The sequence below is a fragment of the Aotus nancymaae genome, unplaced genomic scaffold (genome assembly GCF_030222135.1).
Source record: "Aotus nancymaae isolate 86718 unplaced genomic scaffold, 86718_ANA_hifiasm-v0.15.2.pri h1tg000058l, whole genome shotgun sequence".
In the NCBI taxonomy this organism is placed as follows: domain Eukaryota; kingdom Metazoa; phylum Chordata; class Mammalia; order Primates; family Aotidae; genus Aotus; species Aotus nancymaae.
The window spans coordinates 48,848,052-48,874,568 of record NW_026988472.1 but is presented as its reverse complement, the minus strand read 5'-3'; the positions used below and the strand labels follow the sequence as shown (position 1 = coordinate 48,874,568).

Here is a 26,517-nt window from a genome sequence, read left to right as displayed (position 1 = left end):
TCTCTGTTGCAGTTACTCAACTATGCCATTATAGCACAAGAGCAGCCACAAACAATATGTACACACATGGGCACAGTCGGATTCCAGTAAAGCTTCACATATGAACTAAAATTTGAATTTCATACCATTTTCACGGGTGAAATAGGAGAAATTGTATACCTTTGATTTCTTCCCCCCACCATAAAACAAACAAAACCATTTTGGCCGGGTGCGGTGGCTCATGTCTGTAATCCCAGCACTTTGGGAGGCTGAGGGGCGGGCAGATCACTTGAGATCAGGAATTTGAGACCTGTCTGGCCAACATGGTAAAACCCCGTCTCTACTAAAAATACAAAAAAAATTAGCCTGGTATGGTGACAGGCGCCTATAATCCCAGCTACTTGGGCGGGTGATGCAGGAGAATTGCTTGAACCTGGGTGGCGAAGGTTGCAGTGACCTGAGATCACGCTCTGTACTCCAGCTTAGGCGACAGAGTGAGACTTTCTAAAACACACACACACACACACACACACACACACACACAAAACCAACAACAACAACCTGGGTTGTGGTGTGCCCACCCCTGCGCTTAGCTATTGATTGACCATAGACATGTAAATGCAGACGTTGCCTGCCAGCCATCTGGGCATCAGGCTGAGAACGCACACTAGGGTTGAAAGGCATCTGTCTGGTAAAAAGGCATGCAGTGGGAAGGACACAGTCTTTTCAGCCTGCGCTCAGTTGCTCCCTGTATCTACTGAAATCCATGTGCTGAGCTGCAGTCTCAGCCCCGGCACCTTGACCCTGGGAAGTTACTGTTTGGCATTTTGGTATTTCCACAGAGGGCCAGCTGTGTCTACCACCTTGCCCTTTGCCATTGCTGACGCTAAAGCACACTGTGCCTTGTTCTCATTCTTGCAGTTCTTCCTCCCATGACCTGTCCAGTTCCTGGGAACAGACGAACCTACAGCGAACCTTAGACCACTTCAGCTCCCTGGGGAGTGTTGACAGTCTGGACCACCCCTCCGATCGCCTCTCAGCGGCCAAGTCCAACAGCAGCATCGACCACCTGGGCGCCCACAGCAAGCGCGACTCTGCCTACGGCTCCTTCTCCACCAGCTCCAGCACTCCCGACCACACCTTGTCCAAGGCCGACACCTCCTCCGCAGAGAACATCCTCTACAGCGTGGGCCTCTGGGAGGCTCCCAGGCAGGGTGGCCGGCAGGCTCAGGCCGCAGGAGACCCTCAGGGCTTGGAGGAGAAGCCCAGGTGTTTCCCGCCCAGGGTCCCCAGTGACAGCGGCAAAGGTACCAGGCCAGAGTACAATGTCGAGCCCAAGCTGGCTGCCCCTGGGAGGTCCAATTTTGGGCCAGTCTGGTATGTTCCTGATAAGAAGAAAGCACCGTCCTCCCCGCCTCCTCCCCTTCCCCCTCTCCGCAGTGACAGCTTTGCTGCCACCAAGAGCCACGAGAAGGCCCAGGGCCCTGTGTTCTCAGAGGCGGCCACGGCGCAGTACTTTACGGCCCTGGCTCAGGCTCAGCCTCAGCCCCGCAGTGACTGGAGACAAGAGCCCACTGATCAGCCGTGGAAGTCAGCACACCCGGGGAGCCTCGGGAAGGGTTCGGGAGGCCCGGGCTGCCTGCGGGAGGTCCGCGCAGACGGCAGCTGGCCGCCCTCCAGTGACACCCTCCAAGGAGCTTATGGCAGGCTGCAGGCTTCTCTGTCCAGCTCAGACGTGCGCTTCCCACAGTCTCCTCGTACCGGCCGCCACCCTCCCCCGTACAGCGACCACGGCACTCTCTGTGCTGACAGCCTTGGACAGGAGCCAGCGGCTGCCAGCTCCCAGAATGACAGCCCTCCTCAGGTGAGGGGGCCCAGCAGCTGCGACCAGAAGCTGGGGAGCGGCTGGAAGGGCCCCTGGCCGCCCCGTGTGCAGGGAGGCCTGCAAGCTGCGCAGCTCCGGGCAGGATGCTGGCCTTCTGACTCAGCCCCCAGGGCCCTCGAGCATCTTCCCCAACCCCCTGTGGGCCAGAGCCCACGCCGCCACCTACCTCAGCCAGAGGGTCCTCCAGATGCCTGCGCGATAGGACAGTGTTACCCACTGGACACAGGGGCCGAGGGCTGCTCCGTGGGAGCCCAGGAGCCTCCCAGGTTCAGCCGTGGGGAAAAAGCCAGCCAGCGGCCGGCAACTGGCTCCCCGTGGGCAGACGGGGACAGTAGCAGGATCTGCCCGCAAGAGACACCCCTGCTGCACTCCCTGACCCAGGAGGGGAAGCGCCAGCCTGAGAGCAGCCCAGAGGGCAGCGCCGCCACACCACCACCATTCGACGCCCAGCTAGGCAAGCCCACCCGGAGAAGTGACCGCTTTGCCACCACCCTGCGGAACGAGATCCAGATGCGTAGAGCCAAGCTGCAGAAGAGCCGGAGCACAGTGGCTCTGACTGCAGCAGGCGACTCGGAGAATGCCACCGGCCACTGGAGGGCCGGGTCAGGAGGTGGCACCCAGGAAGGACCCCTCGCTGGCACCTATAAAGACCACCTGAAGGAGGCCCAAGCCCGGGTCCTGAGGGCGACGTCCTTCAAGCGCCGCGACTTGGACCCCAGTCCAGCAGACCCGTACCCGGAGTCACTAGAACACCAGATGGGGGATCCAGATGCCGTCCCAGACCAGCCGCCCTCATCTGCAGGTGGTGGGCCCCACCTACCCCGCATTGGAGGCCGGAGGCGCTTCACAGCTGAGCAGAAACTGAAGTCCTACTCGGAACCCGAGAAGATGAACGAGGTGGGCCTCACGGGGGGCTACGGTCCTCACCAGCACCCCAGGACATCTGAGGATACCATGGGCACGTTTGCCGACAGGTGGAAGTTTTTTGAAGAAACGAGCAAACCCATTTCCCAGAGGCCTGCACAGAGGCAAGCTCTTCACGGAGTTCCAAGAGAGAAGCCGGAGAGACCGCGGACAGCAGGCCGCACCTGTGAGGTCACGGAGCCTTGGTCGTGTGCCACCTCCCTTGGGGAGAGCCTCAGCACTCACAGCACAGCGGAGAAGGCGGGGCCGTCAGACCCACCACGGAGGCTCGGCACCTTTGCAGAGTATCAGGCCTCCTGGAAGGAACAAAGGAAGCCTCTGGAGGCCAGGAGCTCTGGGCGCTGCCACTCAGCAGATGACATCCTGGATGTGGGCCTGGACCCACACGAGAGGCCACAGCACGTTCACGGGAGGTCCCGGTCTTCGCCGTCCACAGACCACTACAAGCAGGTAAGCGTGGAGCCACAGTGGGGGTGTGGCCCCCCTTGAGAGTCATCTTAACACCAGGACAGGACACACCCAGAATGCAGTGGCTGACGCCAGGGTTACTCAGCTCCAGCTGTGCAAGCAGTTACCTTTCCCAGATCTCCTGGTGTCCATTGTGTCAGAGGTATTCGGGGACAAAAGTGACACATTCCCGAAAACCCACATTTTTCATTCTCGTTCTCCTTTCCGTAATCTCTGGATTTAACTGTCTTTCCCCTTGAGTAGCTTGCTCCTACCTTCATACTCAGCGAACAACTTGGAGGGGAACTGTGGAGAATGATAACTAACCCTTCTGACATGGAAATATGTGCTTTATGTAAAAGCTTAAAACAACATACAATAGCCACTTTTCAAACACTGATGGATGACATTTCATGTTTCTGGTATTTGGGTCTTTTTAGTATTCAGGTTTTTATTTGCAAGTATTTTTAAGGATTGCTCTGGGGCAAAATGTATTTAAAACACATTAAGTTGTTGCACTTTTTTAAGGTGAGAGTTAATGTCAAGCTTTCCAGAAAACTGCATATTTCTCAGCCCTGCTTCAAAGTCGACATTCTGTCTCTGGCCCCTGCTCCCTTTGAAAGCTTTTTCTCCCTGTTACATCTGCACATCTCAAAGGAAAAAAAAAGTTCTGCAGTGATAGATACAATTTCTTTTTAAAAGAATCTAGGGTGGGTGCGGTGGTGCCTTTGTAATTCTAGCACTTTGGAAGGCTGAGGAAGGATGATCACTTGAGGCCAGGAGTTCCAGATCAGTCTGGGCAACAAAGCAAGACCATATCTCTACAACAAAGAAAAAAAACTTAGCCAAGTGTGGCGGTACCCAGGAGGTTGAGGTTGCAGTGAACTGTTTTCACCACTGTACTCTAGCCTGGGCAAAAGAGCAAGACCCTGTCTCAAAAAAAAAGGAAAAAAAAAAGAACCACTAGTAGATTTAATACAAGATGTCTAATATGTGCATGGAAAGCAAGCTGCTGGTTTGCTCTGTGGTGTCCCGGCTCTGAAAAACCACGCAGACGCTGTGTTTGTTTCCGCCGTTGGATACCCTGGCTTGTGGCTATTCAGCATGACCTCTGAGAATTCCACGCTTGCTCCATCAGGAGCAAAGAATCCCAGAATCCCGGGCTCTGACGAGTCCTAGAGCTTGAGGCTTCACCGCTATAATTTGTGACCAGCTGTATTTTATTTTATTTCTTTTGGCCAATTGTGCCACACACTTTTACAGGCTTCACGTAGGAGTTCTGTTTCCTGCCCAGAACAGAAGTAGACGCGGGGTCTTAGTTCAGGCGTCTCAATGAAATGCTTTGTAGAGCTGCCCTGGCAAGGCGAACCCACAAATGAGGGCTTTCATAATCACAGATGTCCTGAGGAAGGCAGCTTGAGGACTTGGTGTCTCATTGTGTTGCCCTTTGCAGGAAGCTTCTGTCGAACCACGAAGGCAGGCAGGGGACCCCGGCGAGCACAGAGAAGAGTTTCCCTCCGCAGTCTGTGCTGAGGAGGGACAGTCCACGCCGAGGTGGGTGAAATTTGTTTCAGAGTTACTGAAGAGGTGTCCGAGGGTGGGCTTCTGTACGGTGGGTGAGTGTTTGGTTAACATGGCTAGACGCCTGGCTTTTGCCAAACCCAAAGCGGCTGAAATCCAGCATGATTTCCAGCATCTCTGATGCACTGGGTGTCTGTGCACCCTGCAGCCCTGCCCGGAGATACAGCCCAGGGCGGGGAGGCCTTCTTTCGCGGCGGTGACATTTTTTGGTTCTTAAAATGGCTACTGTGTTTTCTGCACGGTAAGACTGCTTATGGAGAAAGAATGAGAAGTCCCATTTAACAAACTGGAGCTGCATGCTTTGCACGGAGAGCCTGACAGAAGGGCAGCTTTAGCTATCTAGCACACAGCTGTGTGCCTAGCCGCGGCCTGGAAATCAGAGTTGCCTCTAAGGATTGTTAGCAAGAAAGGAACAGGGCAGGCCTTCCTAAATTGGACCTAGTTAATGAGTTAATTTTGAGCTTTAAAATAGAAATCAAGTCAGTCGACTCCCAAAGAGAGGCTGCAAGCATCTGCAGGAACTGTGGCAGCCACAGGAGATTAAAGCATTTTGTGCTGTAATTCCAGAATGTGCACCATAGCCACGTAGTTGCAGTGAGGATAGGGTTAGATTAAATACATAGTATAATTTGGGCCAGGTGTGGTGGCTCACACCTGTATTCCCAGCACTTTGGGAGGCTGAGGGAGGTGACTCGCTTGAGCTCAGGAGTTCAGGACCAGCATGGGCAACAAGGTGAGATCCTGTCTCCACTAAAAATAGAAAAAAAAAAATTAGCCGGGTGTGGTGGCAGGCGCCTGTAGTCCCAGCTACTCGGGAGGCTGAGCTACTTGTTCAAGCACGAGAATCACTTGAACCCAGGAAGTGGAGGTTGCAGTGAGTGGGGATCACACCACTGCACTCCAGCCTGGGCAACAGAGCGAGACCCTGTCTCAAAAAATATATATATTTATCATCTTGCCCTTCATCACACCAGGAGGGCAAGAGGAGAGAACGTGCGTCTCTGCAGAAGATGTGGTGCAATCTTGTTTTAAAAAGGCGAATGGAGGGATGGGAGTAAATGCATGGCGGGGTCCCCGGGTGTGGATTTTTCTGTCGCCTTGAGAATCTTGTGTGATTGCCGTGACATTCAAATTAAACACCTCAAAACTCAAGGTTCTGTTGCAGAAATTACCAATTAAAAAGTTTGCTTTCAAGAGCCTCATGTAATGGGGTTTTATCCCATTTGGCTTTAAACTGAGAGCTGTTAGTCTTCTACAAGGGGATCAAATATTTATGTGACTCTGCAGCGACAGGATTGATATTGTGCGTGTGATTGTGTAGGAAGTCTCTGCAGTTACTTAACAGACTCCGAGGCTGAAACCAAGAATGCATGGGTCAGAAAGGCCGACGAATAATCCACCTACAGAATTTAGCTGTGTCTGAGAAGCACAATTAGAGCTTTATGACTGTGGATTCCTAATGGGTCACGTGCTGAGTGCCAGCTGCAGTCTGTTTTCCAAGCCAGCTCCCAGGCCATTGAGGCCGGCCGTATGGTGCATCTCGGGCAGTGCTCGATGGGCTCTTCACTTGCGGGCCTTGCTGTGCTCCTGCGCTCTGCCTGATGCCATGAGCGTATCAGCTGTGCAGAGGGCACCCGTGCTGGTGGGAGTAGATCGCTCTGCTTTGCGTGGAGGGGGTCGCCCTGAACAGCTGTCATGTGCAGGCTGTGTGTGAGTGAGTGAATAGCGCTGTCGATGCTGAAAGGGTCGAGAGGAAGCGGGGGGGCCCATGCTTCATTCATCAAGGCCGTGTCTCCCAGCAGACTGCATAACCACTCCAAAGAAATTAGTTCCAGAAACTCTGCTTTTGAGCTACCAACCCAGCAATTTGCAGAATTGTGTGAGCTTTTTTTTTTGGAGTGGCGAGGCACGATGAAATTTGAGAATATGTAGGTTGAAAAGTTTTCAACTTTTTTCAGAGACTTTCATTTCTGAAGGATCAGTGAGAAAAAATACACTTGAAAACTTAAAATGGAGAATAATAGAAGTCAAAGTTCAGGCAAAGGATGTCCTTTGCCCGCCGAAAAGAAAATCTAGACTACAAAGGTTTGAAGATACCCAGTGTTTTGCATAAATTTAAAATAATGTAAACATGTCTGTGTAAATCATATGAAGTACTGCTCTGATAACCAATGCATGACAAGAAAAAGTATTTGTTGTTGTATTCTGTTTGGATAACAAAAGAATGTTGAGATCGGAATTATTTTTTGTTGTTGTTGCTCGTGTGAACCAAATAGAACATTTTTTGTGAGGTTCGAGATCCTATGTTAATATAAAGACAAGGAGGGCAGATTGAAGTGATGATACATTATTTGTAATTTTGTTTTAAACTTACATGAAGCTCAGAGGAGAGAGAGCAAAGTGACTGCTGGCTGGGTTAGGGGAAGCAGGTGGTGGTTGAGCTGAAACAGACCTGAACCTGAGGGAGCAGACCCAGCACGTTTGCTTCCCTGTAGCTTTTCTGTTCTGAACAGCCCCCTGCCCCCCAACCCCACTGCCACCAGAGGCTTCACCCCAGACCCTCAGGCTCAGGTGTCATAGCCTTCAGGAGCCTGCTTTGGGGAAGTGCTCTTGCCTGCTGACTTGGGGCCCCTTGAATGCTGGGTCTGTCTGTTACCTAGTGTGGCCATGACGAACTCCTTCAGACTCAGGGGCTCAAACAAAAATGGATCCTCCCACAGTCCTGGAGGCTGGAAGCTCCACATCAAGGCGTGAACAGGGCTGGTTCCTCCTGGGGCTTCTCTCCTAGGCTTGTAGATGCTGTCTTCTCCCTGTGTCCTCACAGAGTCGTCCCTCTGTGCATTTCAGTATCCTTATTTCTTCTTATAAGGACCCCAGTCCTATTGGATCAGAGCCCTCCCTAATTACCTAATTTTACCTTAATTACTTCTTCTAAGGCCCTGTCTTCCAATACGGTCACATTCTGAGATACTAAGGGTTAGGGCTTCAGCACATGGATTTTGTGGAACACAGTTCAGTCTCTAACACTGGGAGAACTGTCCCTACTTCTCCATTTTACCTCTATAGCCATCACTTCTACCTGCTGTCAGGTCACTCAGGAAGTGTCATCCCACCCTTCAGCTGACCATGCTTTCCATTCATGACAGATGTGAAAGGCTTTAAGATGAAGGGAAGAGGGAGCTGTCATCCTGTGGGTGGCAGAGAAGAGGGGCATCTGGCAAAACCTGACTGGAGGGCTTTTTGAGAAATCTGACTGGAGGATTCCTTGGCACGGTGTAACTGAAGTCATTCTACCTTTAAGAGTTTACCTTGAAAGTGGACATCTGCCTCATGAATGTGGTAACCTCTTCAGACTAGGATGGTCTGGCAGGGGGACAGTGACTCTTATACTCACATCACGGATGTATTTACACACCTTCCCCTGTCCTTGCTGTCTGCTGGGCTGGACTGTTGGCTCCTGGAAGACTGGATTTTACTTTTTCATTTCTCAGTACCCTGTACCTGACATAATTCCTGCACAGATTACATGCTCAATAAATGGTTAGCTGGATGGAGGACTGGTGGATGCACAGATGGGTGGATGAGTACACAGATGGATGGACCAGTCCTCAGGTAGATAGATGGAGGGTGTGGACAGTGGGTGGATGAATAGATGGATAGATGAAAGGGTAAGTGGATAGATGGATGGATGGAATGTAGGAGTGCATGGATGGATAGATGGATGAATGGAGGAGTAAGTGGATGGATGTAGAGGTGTATGGATGGATGGGAGGGTAAGTGGACGGGTGGGTAGGTGGATGGATGGATGGAAGAGTAAGTGGATGGATGGATGAGTGGAGGATGGGAAGGCAAGTGGGTGGGTAGATGGGTGGGTGGATGAATGGATGGATGGATGGATGGCTAGGTGGGTGGATAGATGGATGAATGGAAAAGTAAGTAGATGGATGGATGGATAAGTAGATGGATGGATGGATGGATGGGAGGGTAAGTGGATGAATGGATACATGAGTGCATGGATGGATGGAAGCATGGGAAGGGATGGGTGAGTGAATGGGAAAATGGATCGAAGGATGAGTAGGTGGATGTATAAGCAGATGTATTGGTGGCTGAATGGATAGATACCAGGCTGGCCTTCCTTGAGTCAGTCTTTCTTGATTGTGGTGAATAATCTTTCCATATTGGTACATTCTGTGTCCTAAAATTTTATTTAGGATTTTAGTTTACACACTAGTAAGTGAAATGGGCTTTACTTATCCTTCTGCACTAGCATGGCATTTGGAATCAAGAAGACATAAACATCTCAAAATAAATTAGGTAGCACAAATTTGTTTTTTGGTATGAGATTTTAGACCTTGTAGGAAAGTTTAGATGTACCACATTTGTTCTTTGCTCCTCAATTTCGAGAGGCCTTGGGTGAGGACTGTTCTGGGAGGCTCCGGAGACTGGCACTGAAGTGAGATCTGGGGGTGGCCCCTGGAGCTGTGGGTGCTGGCAGTGTCTTCCTTCTCTGCCTTCTTGCAGCCACTTCCGCCCCCGCCTGCAGGAGCCACTGCCAAGTGCTGATGAGCTGGCACTGACCTCAGGCTTGTATTTTGTTGGGACAGATGGGAGGGGAGGCGAAGTATGAGAGTGTATTCTAAATCCCAATACCAGCTGCAAAATTGAATGCATGTGAAATAGAGCCTTTAGGGAAAAATTTGCTTTCATATAGTATTTATAAACAAGCTGAACCAACCTGAGGGTCATCTTCCTGGATGTTTACCCTGAGAGGTGACTTAGTGTACAGAGGTTCATGCGAAGACCAATTTTTCATTTACAAAACAAGCTTCTTACATGTAGATTTCAGAATAAGTAACAGATTTGTCATTCAGGCTCTCCCCCTCATTTGTCACTTTAGGACAGACGTTTGCTTTCGCTGGCCTTCAATTAGCTCACGGCAATTGAAGCTTTCCATTCTGAGCTGCTCTGCTAGGTAATTATGAAGACTGTGCTAGATCGGGTTAGGATAAAAAAAGGTGAAACTTGATCTTGGAATTTTGTCGAGGCAGAGCCCAGCATTCTGCATAGCTTTATACAGTGTAGTACTGCATGCTGAACAGAAAGGTTCTTCTTGTGCAGGGAGTACTTGTGGACGTAACACTCTCACTCCAGAAGGGATAAACGGTAGCTGTAGAGAAAGACTGCTGCCTGGCTCTAGTGGGCTTGTTTTTATGTCTTTGTTGTTGTTTTTGGAGACAGGGTCTCGCGCTCTCGCCCAGGCTGGAGTGCAGTGGTGCGACCTCTGCTCACTGCAGCCTCCACCTCCTGGGCTCAAGTGATCCTCCCACCTCAGCCTCTGGCGTAGCTGGGACTACAGGTGCACACCACCGTGGCAGGTAGTTTTTGTATTTTTTGTAGAGATGAAGTCTCGCTATGTTGCCCAAGCTGGTCTTGAACTCGTGGGCTCAAACAATCTACCCATCTCAGCCTCCCAAAGTGCTGGCATTACAAGTGTGAGCCACCACACCTGGCCTTGTTTTTAATGTCTTACCAACTACAGTTTTTCCTTACATTTATACTCATGGGGACTTAAAAAACCCAGAACCAAGACAGACGGCCGCCGTTTGTTTACTTGTTGGTTTGGTCTCCTGACTCTACATTATTTAGAAGGAATAGCTTTCAGGTGATAGTTTATGGTTACAGGATTTAGGCTGAGGAGGAGAAGCAAGAACAGGGAAGCAGATCCACAAAACCCTCATGTGGAGGGAGAAGCGTAAAAAAGGAGGGTGAAAGTGACCAACGCCCCGAGATGCCAGAGCTGAGGGAAGCCAGAGGGAAATACACAGGAAAATTTAACTCGGGCATCCCAGTTCTAGATGGGGCAGGTAAGCATTCTTCTACAAACAGAATTTGTGTCATTGAGCAAGGCACAGTGGCACGCGTCTCTAATCCTAGCACTTTGGGAGGCTGAGGCAGGAGGATCACTTGAGTCCAAGAGTTGGAGACTAGCTGGGGCAACCTCGCAAGACCCCATCTCTACAAAAAATATAACAGTTGCTGCCTTGTGATTGGATGCCAATATACGTAACGGTACTTGCACAGGCTTCTTCATCCCTCGTGACTCCCGTGCTATGGCCTGAGACTTGCCTTTCCAGAAGAATCCAGCCCTGTCGAAAGCTGCCTCTTCGTTTTGCAGCAGCCCCATCCCTGGTAGCTAGCCAGGTGAGCCACCTGGAGCCCCCGGCAGCCTCTCTTGGGGGAGAGACTCCCGTAGCGCATGCTGACGTGGCAGCCCCCCTTCATTCTGCCTCTCCTCTGGCCTCCGTTCTTGTCAGCTGGCTGCATTCTTCAAAGCTCTCAGCCTCTGGACTGACCTTGGCTGAGTTTGCATGTTACAGGATCCTTTGTGGCTTTCACCTTTCTCCAGAGAGCTACCTGGAAACATAGATTTCCATCCTCCCCTTTAGCTTCCTCCAGCCACCATTCCTCTTGGCTGTGTCCTAGTCCAGTCCTCTACCCAGGTTGGGCTGAGGGGACACAGGCAGTCACCCTGAAGGCTGTATAGATTGATTAATCGATTCATTGACAGGGTCTCACTCTGTTGCCCAGACATGTCTCACTGCAGCCTCGACCTCCGAACTCAAGCGATCCTCCCAAATAGCTGGGATCACAGGCATGTACCACCTACCTAGCTAATTTTTTAAAAAAAGTTTTTGTAGAGACAGGGTCTCACCATATTGCGCAGACTGGCCTCAAACTCCTGACCTCAAGTGATCCTCTTGCCTCAGCCTCTCAGCGTGCTGGGATTACAAGGGTGAGCCACCACACTGCACCCAGCCAATGTGTTCGCTTTTAAAGTTGGTCTTGGCCGGGCGCGGTGGCTCAAGCCTGTAATCCCAGCACTTTGGGAGGCCGAGGCGGGTGGATCACGAGGTCAAGAGATCGAGACCATCCTGGTCAACATGGTGAAACCCCGTCTCTACTAATACAAAAAATTAGCTGGGCACGGTGGCGCGTGCCTGTAATCCCAGCTACTCAGGAGGCTGAGGCAGGAGAATTGCCTGAACCCAGGAGGCAGAGGTTGCAGTGAGCCGAGATTGTGCCATTGCACTCCAGCCTGGGTATCAAGAGCGAAACTCCGTCTCAAAAAAAATAAAAATAAAAAATAAAGTTGGTCTTAAGAGTCCCATAGATTCAGTGTCTTAGGTGGCTGTTAGGTCCTTGCAGCTAGTCTCAAATCGATTTAGCTCATCTGTTTTCTGAAGGCCCACACATTTGAAATAAAAAAGGAAATAGTTCTGAGTCACCTCCTTCTGAATATAAATAGAAAATGCATTCAAATATTCCCACGAGTTTTGTGTCTTTTAAATCTGCACAAACCCAAAGAATTCCCAGAGGAGGCCGCCAGAGCTCGCAGCACGTGTCAGGTCTGCATCCCACTGGGCCAGCTGAGCAGCCCGCTTCAGGCCCCTTCATACCACACAGCTCGCCACCGCCTCCACCCCCAGGAGAATCCAGAAGGCCAGAGGGTGCAGGAGGACTGACGCATGGGCGGTGACGGTGACGGTGCGGGAGCCAGTGATGTATTTCTGCTTTGGGCTTTCTCACACGTGGCACTTGGGAACATGTCTGTCCTCTTTGCCAGTTTAAATTTTTCTGTGTTCGTTTCCATGCTAGCTCTTAGAATCGAAATCAGGCGTTGTGAATGGTGTGCTTCATGACCATGGCTGTGTGTGTGTGGGAGTCTCATTGGCCGCGGTGCTGACACAATCACCCTTGGTGGGAGAAAAGAGGAAGTTGAGGACTCCCCTGTAAATGATGCACTCCCTGTGGATGAGGGACAGGACAGCACGATGCCATGCCAGCAGAGCTCTGTGTCGTGTTAGTCGAAAGAAAAGTGATGGCTGAGATGAGTCCTTCTGTGGCACCCAGGAAACTTTGATAGCTGGGCTCAGAAGCAGCGACACTGCATTGCCCAGAGCCGTGAGAGTTGTGGTTCACTCTCAGCGAAGCCATGTCACCTGTCATATACACCTGACATCAGCTTTACAGTTTTGTTTGCATGTAACTTGCAGATTTGTTTTGTGTTTTATAGCCTAAGAATTATAAAAATAAGGAAACAAACAGATTTCATATATAGACATATTTAGCAGTCTAATAAAAAAATCAAAGCCACATATTGTATGATGTCATTTATATAAAATGTCCAGAATAGGCACATCTGTAGTTAGAAAGTAGATTAGTGGCTGTCAGGGGTTGAGGGAGGAGAAATGAGGGAGAGACTGTTCATGGGCACGGGGCTTCTTTCTGGAGTGATGAAAATCCTCTGGAATCAGGTAGTGGTGACTGCTGTGACTATACTCAAAACTGCTGAACTGTACTGTTTCAAAGAGCAAAGTTTATATTTTATCTCAGTCTTTAAAAAAACTCTCAACACTGGGAATCCACAAGAAAACTTAAAATTTAAAATGGGTCTGTGAGGCCGGGTGTGGTGGCTCACGCCTATAATCCTGGCAGTCTGGGAGGCTGAGGTGAGTGGATCACCTGAGGTCAGGAGTTCAAGACCAGCCTGGCCAACATGGTGAAACCCTGTCTCTACGAAAAATACAAAAGATTAGCCAGCCATGGTGGCAGGCGCCTGGGCAAGAAGAGCAAAACTCTTGTCTCCAAAAAAATGAATGAATGAATGAATGAATGAATGAGTCTGTGCATTAAGTGGCTGTAGCTCAGAGATTGACAAAGTTTGTGGAAGATGAGATGATAAATATTTTCGACTCAGAGGGACATAGTGTCCCTGCTGCGACCACTCAGTTCTGCCATGATAGTGCAAAAGCAGCCACATGGTGACTAGGTCACCCTCCCTGCGGGCCTGCTAAGAGTTACCCTGGCTAGATTTCAGCCGTTGCTGATCCCCTGGCAGTGGGGGCAGCATTCCCACTGTTCCACTGGACCCGGCAGCCACGGGGGCCCTTCCCTTCTCCACATTCCTTCCTGCCCTGCCCTAAAGCAGGAAGCAAGATGAGGAAGCCGCTGAGTCAGGTGTGTGGATGTCCCCTGCAGAACTTGCCTGGCCCCTTCCTTCAAGCCGTTTGTTTCTTTCTGTGAGTCAGCCCCGCTTCCTATTTACCGGGCACAGGTAGTTTTACCTGTGGCTCCCTGAGCAGAACTGGAGTCAGAGTGACACAGGCTGTGTCTCTGAATAGAAAGTCTCCATGCTGCTGTGCCCCTTTCCACTCTGTGTTTGCCTACTGTATGTACCAGAGCTCCCTCCCAGCTCTCCTTCTCCTAAGCAAATCCCATCCTTTCTCAGATCACTTCCGGACTCATCTGCAGAGTTTGGGTCTCATGGTCTGTGAGACACTCTCAAGCAGCTCACCCAAATCGAGTGGTGTCAGATGGTGAAAGGTTGAGCAGTCTAGGTCAGGGTCACTTGGAAACAAGTTCCTGGGGGAGCAGAGCAGCTTTCTTCTCTACTTGGAAGAATATGATAAAGCACCCTTAGACTCACTGGTTTCAAGTTCTAGGGAAGCAGATGTTGATGACTCAATAGAGGAGAGGATTGTGTAACCATTGCTTTAGTGAGGGGTTAGCAAACTATGGTCCACAGGCCAACTCTGGCCCCCTGTCTGTTTTTTAAAATAAAGTTTTATTGGCATGCAGCCACATCCATTTGCTCACAGACTGCCTGTGGCTGCTTTCTCTGTGTGATGGCAGAGAGTTGAGTCATTGCAACAGATCAGATGGCTCCTAGAGCTGAAAATATCTGCCATCTGGTCCTTTACACAAAGGTTTGCTTGCCAGCCGTGCTGGGCTTAGTGGAGGGAGGTAAGGGTTGCTTACATGACTGTGCTCAGGACAGGGAGCACGGAACCCAGTGGCAGTCTGTCTGGATGTTTTCAAAGAGGCTTCTTTGTAGTACTTCATGATTATCTTGCAACATGATATCCATCTCCCCGTCTCTGGTGTGGTTAACTTGGGCAAGTTTGCTTTGTCCAAATAGAGGGAGCTGCGGCTTGTTCATAGCCCAAGAATGCAGGAGCATGCAGGATGCTGTAGCACCAGCTTCTCTGACTTGGTAGCGATAGCCTGGGTCAGGGAAGGTTGTCCTTGGACCACGTGGGCTGGGCATGCTACTCAATTCATGGAAAGTGACTCAGAAAAGTTTAAGGTTTCACCAAGACTGTCTAAGAGGTGAGGAGGAAGTTCTTTCAGAACATAAGGGTACTAGGGTGGTGATTTCATTCTGTTCTTTTTTTATTTGTGAGATTTTTCAAGGGCACACATGCTTTGTGCCAATTAAAAGCAGATTTGTGTGCATTTTATTACAATGATTATTATTTTAAATCTTAATAGTATTAATACTGTACAATCTACGAAAAGATTTGAGCATCTCATAAGCCCTGATAATCATGCCTGTCTCTAAGAAACATGGATATCTGAAAAGCCACATTATAAACTTGAATATAATAAATGTGCTTTTTGTTTAGAAGTAATTCATGAAGAGTTTCCTTTAAGAATGGATTCTTAGTGCTATAATCCCAGCACTTTGGGAGGCTGAGAGGATTGCTTGAGCCCAGGAGTTCAATACCAGCCTGGGCAACATAGTGAGACCCCATCTCTTAAGAAAATAATTTAGCTGGGCATGGTGGTGCACCTGTAGTCCCAGTTATTTGGGAGGCTGGATTGGGAGGATCGCTTGAGCCCAAGAGGTGAAGGCTGCAGTGATGGTGCCACTGCACTCCAGCCTGGGTGACAATGAGACTGTCTTTCAAAGAAAGCAAAAACAAAAAAACAGGATTCCTAGTGCACAGCCAGCATGCACATCTTGTTTTCTAAGACTCTTCTCCAATAAAAGGAACCAGGGCTCCTCAGAGGAATGGCTGAGTCTAGGCTTGGGGCTGGGACTGTACAAGATGAGCCTGGAGTATCTTAAAGTGCCAGAAAATAAGGAAGTGCTCGGATACACCCCTAAGTAAACCCAGCAGTAACAACAGTGTGGGTATGTCGTTGAGACACAGGAGCCAATGGTGACCAAAGGCAGAACAGTTTAAGCAGCAAAATTAAGTAGTAGTGGATCATTATAACCCAATATATAAAATGAATGCACAGCCCAGACTCATACACAGAATGGTTGAATAAATTAACAAATGAGGAATAGAGAAATCTGCTGTGCAGAAAATTGCAAATTGTTCGTGTAGCTCCTCTGCCCTTAAGGAGGTGGGGCGCAGCTCCCCACGGTCAGTGTGGGCTACCTACGGTAAGCTCCCTCCAAAGAGACAGTGTGGCTGGGGGCGCCAGGGAGAGGAACATCACACTGGAGAAGCCAGCTTATACCAGCTTCACCAAGTGATCATGGTGTCTGTCCTGTTTTCCAGTTTAAATTTTTGTGTGTTCGTTTCCATGCTAGCTCTTAGAATCTAAATCAAGCGTGTGGATGGCATGCATGACCATGGCTGTGTGTGTGTGTGAGTCTCATTGACCACAGTGAAACACAAAACAATCACCAAACACGAAACCACTTCACCAAGTCGTCGGGGTCCACATTGACAGGTAAGTCGTACCCACGGCATGCACCCTCGATATCATAGAATGACAGTGGCACTTCACTTCCACGTTATCTCCCCACAAGTCCCAGGCTCATCATAAAAACGCATCAGACAGTTCCCAGTTGAGGGATATGCTGCAAAATGCCGGAACGGACCTCTTCAAAACTGTGAAGGGCATCAAAAACAAGGAAAACCTGAGAAACGATCGTAGCCTATTCAGGCTGCTATAATAAAATACCTAAGATGATATGACTTATAAACAGCAGGGGTCCCTTTTAAAAGGGCACTAATCCCATTCACGAGGGCCCCTTCTTTATGACTTAATTACCTCCTAGAGGCCGCACCTCCTAACACCACCACCTGGGGGTTATGTTTCAATATATGAATTCTGGGGTAGAAGTCACAAATGTTCAGTCTAAAGCTGTAGCACCCTCACAGCAAGAGCTGGAAGAAGCATTCCTGAGTGTGATGCAGTACCTGGATGAGGTTCGAGGATAGAAAGAGGACATTGAATAAAAAGAAAATTGGAATAACATGTGACCTTTAGTTAATATTAATGTACCAATATTGATTCATTAACTATGGCAAACATACCCCATGGTAATGCCAGATATTAATAATAGGGGGAAGTGGGTAGAGGGCAGATGGGAGCTCTCACCCTGCTGTTGTAATTTTTTGGTAGATGTAAACTCATTCTAAAATGAGGTGCTGGCCAGGTGCAGTGGCTCATGCTTGTAATCCAAGCACTTTGGGAGGTCGAGGCAGGAGGATCACTTGAAGCCAGGAGTTTGAGATCAGCCTGAGCAACATAGCAAGACCCTGACCGGGTGTGGTGGCTCATGCCTGTAATCCCAGCACTTTGGGAGGCCAAGGCGGGTGGATCACCTGAGGTCAGGAGTTCGAGACCAGCCTGACCAACATGGCGAAACCCCATCTTTACTAAAAATACAAAAATTAGCTGGGCATGTTGGCATACGCCTGTAATCTCAGCTACTTGGGAGGCTGAGGCAGGTGAATCGCTTGAACCTGGGAGGCAGAGGTTGCAGTGAGCTGAGATCACGCCACCTCACTCCAGCCTGGGTGACAGAGTGAGACTCCATCTCAAAAATGAAAACAACGACAACAGCAAAAATAGCAAGACCATGTCTCTACAAAAATTAAAGAAATGAAATGTATAATTAAAATTGTATTCTTACAATGCATTTTGAGTTACTCAGTTTATAAGTATTAGGAACACACCTTGTAGGGACTGAAATGTAATGAAATTTTTTTTTTTAATTTTTGTGTAGAGACGATGTCTTGTCATGTTGCCCAGGCTGGTCTCCAACTCCTGGGCTCAAGCGATCCTCCCACCTCAGCCTCCCAAAAGTGCTGGGATTATAGGCATGAGCCACCACACCCAGCCCTATAATAAAATATTTAATCAGCCATCAGCGGATTCCTGTCCCCTGTGTGGCCTGGCAGTATGTGTTGAGCATTTGGGAAATGGAGATGGCCCGGGGTGAGTGGCACCCTCTCTTAAAGACAGGAACATGTACTTGGTAAAGTAATACGTGAAGATGAAAAATACTGGAAAGAACATGGGCTTTGGAGTGGAAGACACAGGCTCGAATCCTCATTCTGCTTCTCAGTGTAAGTGTGTCAGGCCCCCAAGCTTGCTGACCTCACGGCCCTGGATAATGGGGATGTGCAGAGCAACCTTGCTCTCAGGCTTATTTACATGCTTAAGCGATATAACATTAATGAATCAGCATAGTGCCTAAGATCAAGTGTCGATATGGGGGAAAAAAATCTAAAATAGCAGTGATACAGTAAAGGCTGCAAAGCAGCATATGTTATTTGGAGAAATGAGCAAGAGTTGGAAGTAATTGCTATGAATGTAGAAGAGGTTGACAGGAGCAGATTGGAAAGAGAAATTCCGTCCTGGTGGCTAAGCCCAGGATGCGGGAGGGTGGGATAGGGCTGTGAGGCATAGCAGCTGGCGACGCTGCTTCCTGGAGGTCTGGGGCTGCATTAGGAGGGAGGTGGGGTGCAGGGACTTTAAATACAGATCATTGTAAAATGGTGAATTGAGAAAGTCAGGGCTAGCCTGCCTTTGTCTTCTTCCCTGAGTGCCTTGCACACAGACTTCCGGAAACACTTGTTCGTTGCTTGATGGGTTACATTCCTAATGAGTGTGTAATCAACCCAAGAACATACGGACATAGAATAGGCTGTTGAATGTTTTCTTTTGTCTCCTTATGGTTGTAGAGTTGAACTGTGTGCCACATATGTTATAGGATTATCTAGCATCATTAAATAGAGAAAGCTGTAACATCAGTGCAGTGGGCTTTCTATATTTCCCCATTAAAATATAATAAGTGCTGGGCACAGTGGCTTATACCTGTAATCCCAGCACTTTGGGAGGCTGAGGCAGGAAGATCGCTTGAGCCCAGGAGTTGGAGGCTACAGTGAGCTGTGATCAAACCACTGCACTCCAGCCTGGGAGACAGAGCGAGACCCTGTCTCTAAACACACACACACACACACACACACACACACACACACGACGTAAAAGAAGCCTGCCCCCCAAGCCTTTTGGGGTTTTAAAGTACAAGACTTTTGGGGTTTAAGCACTGAAGTGTTGGGAACGTCCCCACTGTGAGGAATTGCTGATGAAGTGATGGGAAATGCACACGGAGTCTTGAGCCGTGGAGGTGAAGGTTGACAGAGCCTGCGTGAGCTTGCCCATCAACAAGACAGCAGGCACAGACAGGCCAGCTGTTGTGAGCTTGGCTTTAGGACTCCATTCAGTAGGCAGGAGGAGGGCTGCAGCAGAGGCGGGCTCTGGGTCCCTGAAGCACATTGCTGCCTTCACAGCTGGGGGAGCTCCCATCCAGCGCGGTTAAGCAGAGCCGGGTAAGGGACCCCTGCCTTTGCTCTCGGGGCAGTTCATCCCAGATGGGACTGGTTTCAGGATGCCTGCGTGGTTTGTTAGGGGTTTGTAGTTCCCAGTGGCTCTTTTGTTCTGCTGTCTTGAAGGGCAGGTTGCTTGTCAGCTCACAATGCTGTGGGTAAGGTCTGGCGAGGTAGGCGAATGTGTTCTCATTGTTGTTCTGCATGAAGATGAGAAATAATGCAAATCAGGGTGCAGATTCCGGCTTGAGCTCTGCAGGCATGCACGTATGTGCGAGGGCACGCTTGCTGGTGCTGCGTATGTGCCTGTGGATGCATGCAATTTTTGCAGCTTTGGGATTCACAGTTAGCTGAAAGCACACTGGAACTGGAAGGCAATGCTCTTAACACCGTGTTCTAGGCTGGAATTTGTAGAGCCGTCATCTGCACTGATGGAACTGCAGCCCTTGGTATGTGGGACCCTTGCTCCATGTGAGTTCTGCAGATGAGTTCCCGGAGGGAGCTGGCTGGAGGACGCCAGCATCGCATGAAGACCTGCCTGCCTTGTTTGCCTTTTCTTTTTCAATAGCAGTAAGAAACAGGCATTCCCACTACTCAGACATTGAATATGGACATTGAGAAAAAATGGTGAGTCAGCTACATCCAAATGAAAAAAAAAAAAAAAAAAGCGGCGAAATCAGGTGTGCATGTTTAGTCATGAGAAATGCACCCTGAATGCATGCATCGCCTGCTAATTGCAGTGAGATAATTTAAATAGAATGGAATCACCATGGTTCTTGGCATTTTCCAGTTCTTTTATTTTGCTCTTTGGCTTGATTGTGACAGTTGAAGGGTTTTACTATACATGTGTTTCCCCCGCTTTTATGTTGTGATAAAAGAAAGAGATGATTAGTTTTGGCTATATTTCTAAATGGTTGAAATTCCTTTGCTTGACTAAAGGAAGCTTTTGTGTGTGCAGAGCGTCGATGCCATTTTCACAGGGAAATTGATGTATAAATATGTGTGCACACACAGGCTCTCTCTTTGGTCTGCGTTAACTGACTCACATGAGTAGGTGTCATTTTGAAATGCATGTTTTTAGCTGTTGTGTTAGTTGAAAGGTAAAAAGGCAAAGGAGTTTGAAGAAAGGTTTTTGGAAATCTACCTGGCTAGCACTTACAACTAAACAGCCCACTGCCTTGTAGATGGTCTTAAGAATTATAAAATGAGTGGAAAATAATATTTTAATGTACCATAAAAAGCTGAAGATTTGATATCAAGTTGATGAATGGTTGGCATATTTCTTTTCATTACAAATTAGGACCTTTGAAGTCATGCTCTACAAGTATTTTTGATTATTGCAGAAAAGTATTGCATGGGTGATAGAGGCACATTTATTTCTTTTGTCATACATAGTAACAAGAACATTTTATACTACGTCCCTTTCTGTTTCTCTGCCTCCCCCGCCCCCCGCCCCAAACCAACACCATACCTCTTAAGGAAAAATTTGCAGGGGAATTCTCATCTACAGAGGCATGAACAACACACACAAAAGTGGTTCTTTACAGAGGGCTAGGAATAACCATACATGTTGGTGTCAAGCATATAGGCTGCAGAAGGCTCTACTGCGCAGCCAGGGGCACAAATGACCCTGGTGAATGCACGCAGAACGCTGCTTGTTTGGCATGGGCTGGCTGCCCTACCAGAGTCCGCCTGTGAATTTTGGAGGTTGAGGAAAGAAGGGAATATTTTATGTGGCCTTTGGAATACATTTGCCTTACACCTTCTTTAATTTTTTTACCTCTCGTATGCATTAAATTTTTAAGAAGACGAGGGTCTTGTATCCACCCATCTTTCTCCTGTCCTTGGGCACTGATTTTCAGCTGACTTTTCCTAGAGCAGGTAAGACAGCCAGGTCATTTCTGGAAGGCTTGTAGACATCCCTGGATGTCTGAAGAGGTCCTAGAGTTATTTACTTGCTCTTCTTTAAAATATATTTGCAGACACCTTTTTTAAAATTCCTGAAAGTTCACAGTGCCTCTTCAAATGTATACCTTGGGTCCTACTATGCGGGTGCCATCTTGGTTTCATAATGAAGCAAACTGGAGGTAGGGTGACTGGATTCTCACAGCCAGTTCATGAAGAGCCTCGTGGGGCAGCACAGCTGATTTTCAGTCTGGTGGGCTTCTGCAAACTAATGGGTTGAGGTCCTCCAGGTAAGGCTGAATGTAGAACTGGCCCAAGAATTCCCAGTTATTCTCTTAGTAATTTTCACATCCCTTATCCAGTGTGCTGCAGGTGCAGTGAGAAGGAATTTCACTTTGGGCTTCTGGGGGTGAAGTACAGAAATCCATTAACCAGGTAGAGACGGCGTGTGTGCTCCTCAGCCTGAGTTGGCATGGCTTTCAAAGCTGCCTGACCATTCTGACCCTCTGTTTCTTCATCCGTAAAACAAGGAGCACAGATTAAATTATTTAGCATCTTTAAATTATTTTTTATTTTTACCATAACCTTGATCTTGAAGATCAAATTATTTCCAAGGTCCCTTCCAGTTGTAGTCATTTTTAGTTCTTAGGGAGAGAAGCCAGGGATTCAGATTTCCCTTCAGTCATATTTCCAACTCTGTGGGGTGATTTGTGGATGTGCTGTTCTGCTCATTTGCCGTCATTATTTCCAGGAACAAAAGCATATGAATATATATGAGATACACACACGTGTAATAGCTTCGATATCCATTTACAAATAAAATCAGCTCTGTCAGCAAACTCAATTTTCTGCCAACAGGGCTTTGTTGATGGGAGTGCCCTTGACAGCTAAACCTACTTCAGTCTTCTTCTGGTGATGCCACATGAAGCCACTTACTGACAAGGTGTTCTTGGGTATAACTTGCATGAAATTTGTCATAAAATTATTCTGTTAATAAATCTAGCTGGGGACCCTTAAATGTACTTGGAGGCCATTAAGGGTGGAAAAACTAGAAATTCTCAGAAAATTTTCAATATTTATACACGTATGTGTGTGTGTACACATATATATCCATACACATGTATGTACTACACACATTTTCTATAGTGATTATGCATGTAAAGTAATTGTCATATACAACAAATATCTGAAGTCTATTGGGTAACCAATCCGTTTCTGATTCTGGTTCAGCTGAGTTAGATGATAGGCAATAGTCTGAGATGGGAAGTTTCCACGATTTGAGGTCAGTGCAATTGTGATAGAAGGCAGGTTGAGATTTTCTCTTAATTACAAAGGTATTCTGACTAGTTTTTAATATATCTTGCCACAGGGCCACCCAAAATTCAGAATTGCTCCTGATTTTGTAAGCTTCACATATGTTTTTGAGAATGAGTATTTATACTAATCTGGGATTACAGCTTTCTAGGCTGGGATATACAGTTTTATTAATAATTCCTGTTTTATAAATCGATTTTGCTAATTAAAACCATTTTATTAAGATATATAGACGTTATCGGCCAGGTGCAGTGGCTCACACCTGTAATCCTAGCACTTTGGGAGGTCAAGGCAGGTGGATTGCCTGAGTTCAGGAGTTCGAGACTAGCCTGGGCAACACAGCGAAACCCCATCTCTACTAAAATACAAACAAATCAGCCAGGCATAGTGGGGTGTGCCTGTAATCCCAGCTACTCGGGAGGCTGAGGCAGGAAAATTGCCAGAACCTGAGAGGCAGAGGTTGCAGTGAGCCAAGATTGCACCATTGCATTCCAGCTTGGGCGACAGAGCAAGACTCTGTCTCTAAAAAAAATATATATATAGAATTTCTGGGAGGCAGATATTACAAATCACCCTCAATCCTATGACCCAGAGTCTCCACTGTAGAACATGGAAGCGTATCTGCTTTGAAGTCCTTGCAAATATGTATCTTTACACATGCAATTATATTATACATATTATATGTAAGCTGCCTTTTTCTGTAACTTGTATGTGTATGGTGCATGACATTCTAAAATATAACAACCCTGTTGTCGTACTGTGGAGATTGACGGCTGCTTTTGATGTTTGACAATTGCAGATAATACTGCAGCAGATATCTGTATGAAATACTTGCGCTCTTCCACATTGATTTCCTTAGGATAAAATTCTAGACACGGAGTTGCTAGGTAGGCATTTAGAAAATATCACCACGTTGCCCTCCAAAAACATGTGCTTACTATTTACACTCTAGGCACCGATTGCCCGGGACAGTCCTTCTCCCAAAACTTTGTCAATATTAGACATGTTTTAAATTCTGTGGTTTGGTAGGCAAAAAAGTTATTTCATTTTTAACTTGCATTTCTTCAGGGACTAGCAAAGTCAGACTTTTTTGGTGTACTGACTAGCCATTTGGGTTTTTTCTTTTGTATGTTACTCTTCAGCACATGTTCATTTTCCTACTGAAGATGAGCCCTTTTCTGATTATTGTCATTTAGGTTGCAGATACATCCCTGCTGTGTGCTGTGTGCTTTCCAGATGTTAGTGGATGGTTAGAGTTCAGCTTTTTGGACATACAAGTGTGTTGAATTTAGTGTTGTCGCACTTGCACCTGGAGCCTCTGTGTGGCCAGTTCTGCCTTTTGGTGGCTACTGGCTTCTGGTAGTTGTGCATTGCTATTACTGGTCTCGTTACCATGTGTGCCACAGCAGGTGTGACCAGTAGGAGCTGTCAGCATGAATTCCCTAGGAGGTGTAGACTTCCATCTCAGAAGGCTGGTGGGAGAATTGTCTCTGGAAGAATTAAGTGCCCAGCTTTCTGAGAACCCTAACTCATCATAGCTCCCTTATTTTGCTCTGGTTGACGGGAAACTCGTGGTCCTATTGGAAGCGCAACCGTAGGACCTCTACATTCTGGGGTCTGGTCTGCTCTGCACACGTGGGTGCCTGCCGCTGCTTGTGCCTTTCTGCTTTTTGTTTACATTTGCTCTCACTGTGATGTGATGTTCATTTTGATGCTCAAATTGTGTGTTTGTTTTCCTGCATGAGCCATTTCTAAAGATTTCATCATTTAGGGTGTACATAGATCAAAGTAAGTAGGGACCACATACACATATGTAGAAACATGTTCTGAACACCAAGGAGCTTCTCACTCACCAGTTAATATTGTTATTGCAGTCATTGTTTTGTGGAAAACCTTAGTGACCTCATATTGCTCTTAATGGGCAAGTGAGCCTACCAGAATCTGTAGTAATTGTGGAAATGTGACATTACAGTGGAAGAGGAGAGTTGGGACATGGCTCTGGAGTGGCGCTGGGGCTGTCTGCCTCCCATTTAGGATGGAACCCTTTCCTAGGCCCTTCGGCTTCGGCACACTGGAAGTCTAAGGGCTTTTGCTTGTCTCTTTGCCCCTATGTTTTAATCACCACTAGGATAAGAAGAACTGCAGTCTGTGGAAAAGGTCTGCAGGTGACATCAGTGTATTATCTTCCTGGTTAACAATTAGCATTCTCGAGGTCGGGTACTGTGCTGCATGCAAAGTTGAATCAGGCACAGACAGAACCTTCCTCGGAGGAGTTTGTCCTCTATTAATAGGGAAGATAATCTAGAAATTGTCCTAGCCAGTTTACGCTGCTAAAACAAATTACCATAGCCCGGGAGGCTTCAACAACAGACATTTATTGCTCACCGTTCTTCTGGAGGCTGGTGGTCCAAGGTCAAGGTGCTGGCCTGTGGATTCCTGGTGAAGGTTCTCTTCCTGGTTCACAGATGGCACCTTCTACCTGTGTCCTCACATGAGGGTGAGCAGAGGGAGGAAGCAGGCTCTCTCATGTATCTTTTCTTTTTATGAGACAGTCTGCTTCTGTCACCCCAGGCTGGAGTGCAGTGGCGCAATCACAGCTCACTGCAGCCTCAAACTCCCAAACTCCTAGGCTCAAGCAATCTTCCCACCTCAGCTTCCTGAGTAGCTGGGACTTCAAGTACGTACCACCATGCCTGGCTAATTTTATTTGTTTTTGTAGAGATAGAGACTCACTATGTTGGCCAGGAGGGTCTCAAACTCCTGGTTTCAGGCAGTCCTCCCACCTTGGCCTCCCAAAGTGCTGGGATTACAGGCATAAGCCACCATGCCATCCTTGACTGCTTTCTATAAGGGTACTAATCCATTCATGAGGGCTTCACCCCCCTGACTGCATCACCTTCCAAAGACCCCACCTCTTAATCCCATCCCATTGGGGTTAGGATTTCAACTTATGGATTTGGGAGGCATGACACAGGCATTCAGACTGCAGCATAAATGTAAATGGCTGAGGAGCACGGGAGTCAGAAGGCCCGAGCGCATCAGGCTGCCTGCTTTGCTTTCTGCGCCTTTCCTCTCTCTTCCCTCCTCCCTTCCTTTGTTTCTTCGTTCTTTCTTTCCTGTTGACTCAGTGAGCTTTTGCTGCAGCCTGCTTTGTGCCAGGCATTGTGTTGGACAGAGGTAGATGAGGCAGGAGTGGGCACAGTCATCTAGCCAGGAGGAAAGATAATAAATGAAAATACCACAGAATGGTGAAGTGCTGTCTGGGGATCAACAGGTGGAGATTCATTACTGTGCAAGTTCAGAGAAGAGAGGCATATCTGTGTCAACGAGTCCAGGAAATGTTTCATGGAGGAGGTTGCATTTCATTGGGTCTTCAGAACAGGAATGGTTTCCTTGGGGAGAGTCCGAAAGAGTGCAAATCAAAACAGATTTGGGAACTACCAGGCATGCACAGGTAGGGCAGGGCATCTCAGTTCACTGCAGCTCATCAGAGAGTACATCTCAACTCACTACAACTCGTCAGACAGTATATCTCAACTCACTACAACCCATCAAACAGATATCTCAAATTACTACAGCCCATCAGACAGACATCTCAAATCACTACAGCTCATCAGAGAGTGCATCTCAACTCACTACAATTCATCAGAGAGTGCATTTCAACTCACTACAACTCATCAGACATCTCAAATCACTACAGCTCATCAGACATCTCAGATCACTACAACTCATCACACAACTCGCTACAACTCATCAGACAATCTCAACTCACTACAGCTCATCAGACAGTATATCTCACCTCATTACAACTCATCAGAGAGTACATTTCAAATCACTACAACTCATCAGACATCTCAACTCACTACAGCCCATCAGACAGACAACTCATTACAACCCATCACACAGTACATTTCAACTCACTACAACTCATCAGATGGTACCTCTCAAGTCACTGAGTTTTTTGGTCTGTAATACCCTGATGGAGTTGTGGAGGTGAAAAGAATACAGGTGAAAGTGTTGGGTAATATGGACACCTCCTAGATCCATCCTAGATGTCTAGAA

The 26,517-nt window shown here is 47.8% G+C and overlaps 1 protein-coding gene across 7 annotated transcripts in view; it reads left to right on the top strand.

The window, feature by feature from the left end:
* Positions 1 to 26,517, top strand: part of SHROOM2 (shroom family member 2) — a 166,903-nt gene that overhangs the window by 105,489 nt on the left and 34,897 nt on the right. Inside the window, exons 4-5 of one of the 7 annotated variants that reach the window (XM_021671559.2) lie at positions 901 to 3,238; positions 4,689 to 4,789. In XM_021671559.2, the coding sequence (XP_021527234.2) occupies positions 901 to 3,238; positions 4,689 to 4,789 (2,439 nt within the window). Of the gene's footprint in view, positions 1 to 900; positions 3,239 to 4,688; positions 4,790 to 19,015; positions 19,240 to 19,331; positions 19,864 to 21,041; positions 21,118 to 26,517 lie in introns of those variants that run through there. The other 6 variants (XM_064364530.1, XM_064364533.1, XM_064364534.1 and 3 more) reach the window with 6 other exon arrangements.